This window comes from Alligator sinensis, unplaced genomic scaffold (genome assembly GCF_000455745.1).
Source record: "Alligator sinensis unplaced genomic scaffold, ASM45574v1 scaffold123_1, whole genome shotgun sequence".
In the NCBI taxonomy this organism is placed as follows: Eukaryota; Metazoa; Chordata; order Crocodylia; family Alligatoridae; genus Alligator; species Alligator sinensis.
The window spans coordinates 2,304,337-2,309,269 of record NW_005841985.1 but is presented as its reverse complement, the minus strand read 5'-3'; the positions used below and the strand labels follow the sequence as shown (position 1 = coordinate 2,309,269).

Sequence of the window (4,933 nt, the reverse complement as noted above, 5' to 3'; positions counted from 1 at the left end):
GGAAAACGCAGCCCCTTGCCCGCCCCCCGCACTGCAGCTGCTCGCAGCCCGCGTGGGGCTGCCTGTGGCTGCTCAGGACAGCCCCGCGCAGGCTGTGAGCTGCTACAGCAGGGAGCAGCAGCCACAGGGCAGGGGAGGGGCCACTTTTGCCCCGCACTCAGCACCAGCTCATTCCCAGCCGGCGAGCGCAGGGTCGGGGTTGCGTGCTGCCCCCTGCCCCTACCGCAGGGCTGAGGGGAGCACTGAGAGTGAGTGAATGCAGGAGCCAGTGGGACCCACACCGGTGTCCCAGGCCCAGCACCAGCAGGGCCCAGAGCAGGGCAGCAGGAGCACAGGGTCCCGGCTGGCAGGAGCTCTATGGAGCCGGGGCAGCTCCCTCCTCTCCCTGCTGGTGCAGCTCAGCCCGGCTCACAGTCCCTTGCCAGCCTGCTTGCTCCACTTTCCCTTGCTCCACTTTGGAGCACCTTCATTTGAACCCTCATATAATGAAGGTTAAATTGTCATGTGACTGGAGCACCTGGCAGCCATGCTGTTCTGTTAGGGCACAGCTGTAGAGCACTTTCAAGGAGCTGATCTCCCAACAAATATAATTTCTGTCTGCGCCCACAGTGCCAAACACCATGGGCCCTAATATCCGTTAAAAAATATTTAGAATCTAATGTAATACAAACACCACCGCTTGGGTACCTTTTCTGAAAGAATGGGAAGCTTATTCCAGGTGGCTAGAATGCTGCTCCAAAATCCAGCCAGCTTCTCTCTTTCTTATAGCTCTGGGCACATTTAGATTAATGGAGTGCTTTGAGCCAGGCATATATTCATAATCTGTACTGGAGAAGCATGATGAGAAATATACTGGTGTCAAATTAATCACATTAATATAGTGTTGTAAACTAATGTTGCTGCTTTTTGCTAGGAGAGACATAACCAATTAAATCTATTGTAGAGGCCACTTTGTGAAGAAAAAAAGACTATAATGGAAATGCAATTTTACTGCTCCATTATTGAGAGATAATGAGGTGGTGTCAACATGAATTACCATGTAATCGCCATAGTTTCCAAAGGTGTATGGCATGTCATTACTGTAAAAGGGCATGCACCTCACACAGTTAACTACTATTAGCACTGCATATTATAGTCATGTTAAGGAAAAGGCAATGGTGTTGTGGCCCTCTCTCAGGGGTTCACAGAACAATGGATGATTTTACACATTATGGGCTGTATTGTATGTTCTCATGAGTAAAAAATACAAGACATCAGTGAGACAGCCTAGAAGCTTAAGCAAAGGTCACTTTTGGAATTGCCTTCTTGACTCAGAATTTCTTCTTGGAACATCTACACTAGGAAACTGCTTTACTTTAGAAAACCTATTGACTAACATACTTTATTCTACCATGATGGTAAGATTTTTTTTTTAGCTGGTCTGGTGATAATTATCTTAGAGTTTGAATGTTGATTTCAAGGTTATTGATGATTATCTTGCATGTTTCTAAGTATTATTTGTCCTTGTCCAAACTAAGGATTAAATCATGTTTAATATATCAGTTTGTGCATAAACACAGCCTCAATGCTTCTCTCCATAGGGAGCAACATGTGAGACGCTTGATATGAATCAAGGTTTTCTGGCTTGACAGATCCCTAGAATCTGCACAGCCAGTCAAACTGATTTCTAGAAACTCTGTTACCTTTGTCCCCTTCTTCTGCCTGGACATTGGGGTTGGAGCAGGCTTCAAAATTGCTGTGAGCAACAGCAACTCTCACACAAGCAGTTATTTGACTATCTGGCACCAGACTGCTAGTCGTGAACTCCCTGGCATCAGGCTTTCCTGTTTTTGTCACATTTCTCCCATCTCTGAACCACTGACCCCCAACTAGTCAGGGTATGGGTGAGGGGCCATTTCTAGCTCTCATGCAGTAGAAAGATCAAACCTTCCTCTGCGTGTTCTACTCCACTTATACCCACTTTCTCCTTTCTAGCTATGTAAGTGAGAAGAAATGGAGAGACTTCAAGTAGTCAATAATATTTAGGAGCAACTGGAATGGAACAAAAGTAGCCCTTGTTCCATACAACCTCTACTACAGTTCCATCACTGAACCTCCTAAATCTTGTGCAAGACCTGAGATCTTTAATTATATTTCAAGACAGTCCTCAGTATTTATTGTACATCTCAGCAAAATATGGATTCAAACGTATGTCCATTTATACACCTGTGCATATATACCAATGTAACAATATATGCTGTAAATGTATCTCATTGTATTTTAGCAGTATTCAGATTCTAGTTTAGATCCACTATATTTCAGCATTTGAAAATATTGCACAGCATGTATGTACATATTGCATCAGCTAACAGACTAATATAGAAAAGAGCCTTACTGCGTTTCAATAATGTTTCACATGCATTCATGTTGCTACATATAGAATAGTAAACATACCCATTACAGAACACGGAAAAAAGCATGCCCGAAGAACAATAGCTGCACACTGTACCACTATACCATACAAAATTAAGATAATATGTGTTTCTTTCAGCTTACCCAAATCTGTAGCTTAATCCTTTTTTCATTTTTGAAAACTGTTTTGACTTTGAAATCGATCCCGACCGTGCTTACAAATGCAGATGTAAAGGAATCATCAGCATAACGAAACAAAAAGGAGGTTTTCCCAACACTGCTGTTGCCAATGATGAGCAATTTGAACATGTAATCAAAGTTCTGGTCAGATGTGTCTTTCTGGCCATATCTGGAATCTTGAGCAGATGCCATCTGTAATTCAAAATAAAAAGGTTTTTTTTCTTATGGTCTCTCACATCCTGCATATTAAAGCCATTTATATTTTATTGGATTCCTTAGCAATAGAAACCAATGAATTCAGGAACAAGTTTGCAGAAGCCCTATGTCTTTCTTATGAGTCTGGTATCCATGACAATAATTCCCACTGCAAAAGACAATGGCAAAACTTACAGTATAGTTCCAGGAAGATGGTTCATCAGGGCTATCATTGTTGATTAGTATAAAGAAACTCTCAAAATGACTAGAGCAATTACTGAATATAGTACAAAATCTAGAGTCTACAATCACAAAATGTTAGGTATGTGATAATATTCTTTCATAAAAGTGCCGAAATTAACCAAGGAAAAAGGTACCATAAGACCTCCTGTTCCTGTATGAAAGGAAAAATAAGAAAACAATGCAGGCTGTGGCAGCATACAGTATATAGGTATGATTCCCCCTTAACTCTATTCTTTGCTTTTGTCAATTAGTGACACAATGTTAAACTATTTTAGATCTAAAATAACTACAGGACTTGTCCTAGGTAATAATCCATTGCAATATCTATATCCTTACCCAAAGTATTTAGCCACTACCCTTTTTGTTATCACCTTTGACTGACTTTATAAACATGTCTGATATATGGCTTCATCTCCATTTCCCCTTTAGTCTCTTCTATATTCTGTAACAGAATACTGGATGCAGTGGTAATGAAGCACAGTAGTACAGGGGATAAATGCTGACATTACCAATCTTTAGTCTCTAAAATTAGACACTTACATCTGTATTTAGACAGATAAATAGCAACTACATATTCTTAGCACCCCTTAAACCAGGCCATTTTACATAGAAGCCTTAATATGCACAAATCTCAGTTTTAATTTATTAAAAAGTAAAATTTCTAGCAATCAGACTTTCAGAAAACACCTTGAAAACTTGACCAACATATTAAAAAAAAAAAAAAAAATCAGGAGGCCAAGGAAAAGAAGCTAATTTTATCATTGTTATTTAAAATCTTGTGATTTTTTTTTTTAAACCAATCTCATTATTTTGGGATCCTGACATGGGTTTTAAATACTTTCATTTGGCAGTCCCAATAGCAGTGTGTGCACTGTGGCTTCAGACAGGAAGAACAACCAGCAAACCTTAACTTATGACATATCTCAGGGACTGTCCAACTTCTGAGTGGCCAGGGTTGCACTCACACAGACCACACTAGTGGAGTCATATGCCCTGCAGGCTGCACATTGCATAAACAACCCCTGTGTTGCACCACATGCTTACACCCCTCCCCCACCCCCCCTACAGGGTGCCCACACAGGTGGCTCCCCACTGCTGCAATGACACCATGTGGATACCCCCCGCACCATTATGCCACATGCCCACATGAGCACCCTTCCCCACCACACTGCAGCACACATCCCTGTGGGTGCCCTACGGGTACAATTCGCATGAACATGGGGACCACCATCACCACCACAGCTTCACCATGATCTCTATGACACGCTGTGCCTTGATGCACCAACCCCTCAGGTGCCCGCAGGTCAGGAAAGCTGGAGGACGGAGGGGAAGCCCCAGTACTCGGGCTGCTGTGGTAGCTGGAGCAATGTGAGGAGGGTGGCCAGGCAAGAGTCCTGGGGGCGACAATTTAACTCCTCATGGGCCACATGCAGGTAATCCACAAGCTGCAAAGTTGGAAAACCCTGACGTGTAAAAGCAGCTTCAGTCAAAACTTGCTCACTTGGGTGTCTAAAGATAGGCAACTCAATCAATATTTGAACAGTGGCTGGATGCATGACACTGTCTAGGGAGGCCAAGCTCTTTGTTGACCTATACTCTTTTACCAAGAGTTAGGGTGAAGTGACACATTAAACCTAGAGCACAAGAAAACTGTAGAATGTTAAGTGGTGTTAAAATTAGATAAAATAAAATAAAATAAGTGCTGTGATTAGTTGTTAAGGGTTAATACTTTTTCTTGCCTGCACCGCTCTGACTTGCCACTAGAGAGCTGGTGAGCAGGGGCATGGCTAGGAGCCAGGACACCTGACCCTATCACTGCTTATGGGGTGGAGGGGAGCTGGAAGCAGTGCATCCTGGGATTCTGGAGTACTGCGAAGTGTTTGTTTTACCTCAGTGGAGTGGACTGATGTTACCCTAACAAAAG

At 42.7% G+C, this 4,933-nt stretch overlaps 1 protein-coding gene across 1 annotated transcript in view; it reads right to left on the bottom strand.

Moving 5' to 3' along the window:
- Positions 1-2,763, bottom strand: part of RAB3C (RAB3C, member RAS oncogene family) — a 272,461-nt gene extending 269,698 nt beyond the window's left edge. The window contains exon 1 of the mRNA XM_006021261.2: positions 2,536-2,763. Coding sequence (XP_006021323.1) covers positions 2,536-2,763 — 228 coding nt within the window. The remainder of the gene's footprint in view (positions 1-2,535) is intronic.
- Between the last annotated feature and the right edge of the window lie 2,170 nt (positions 2,764-4,933).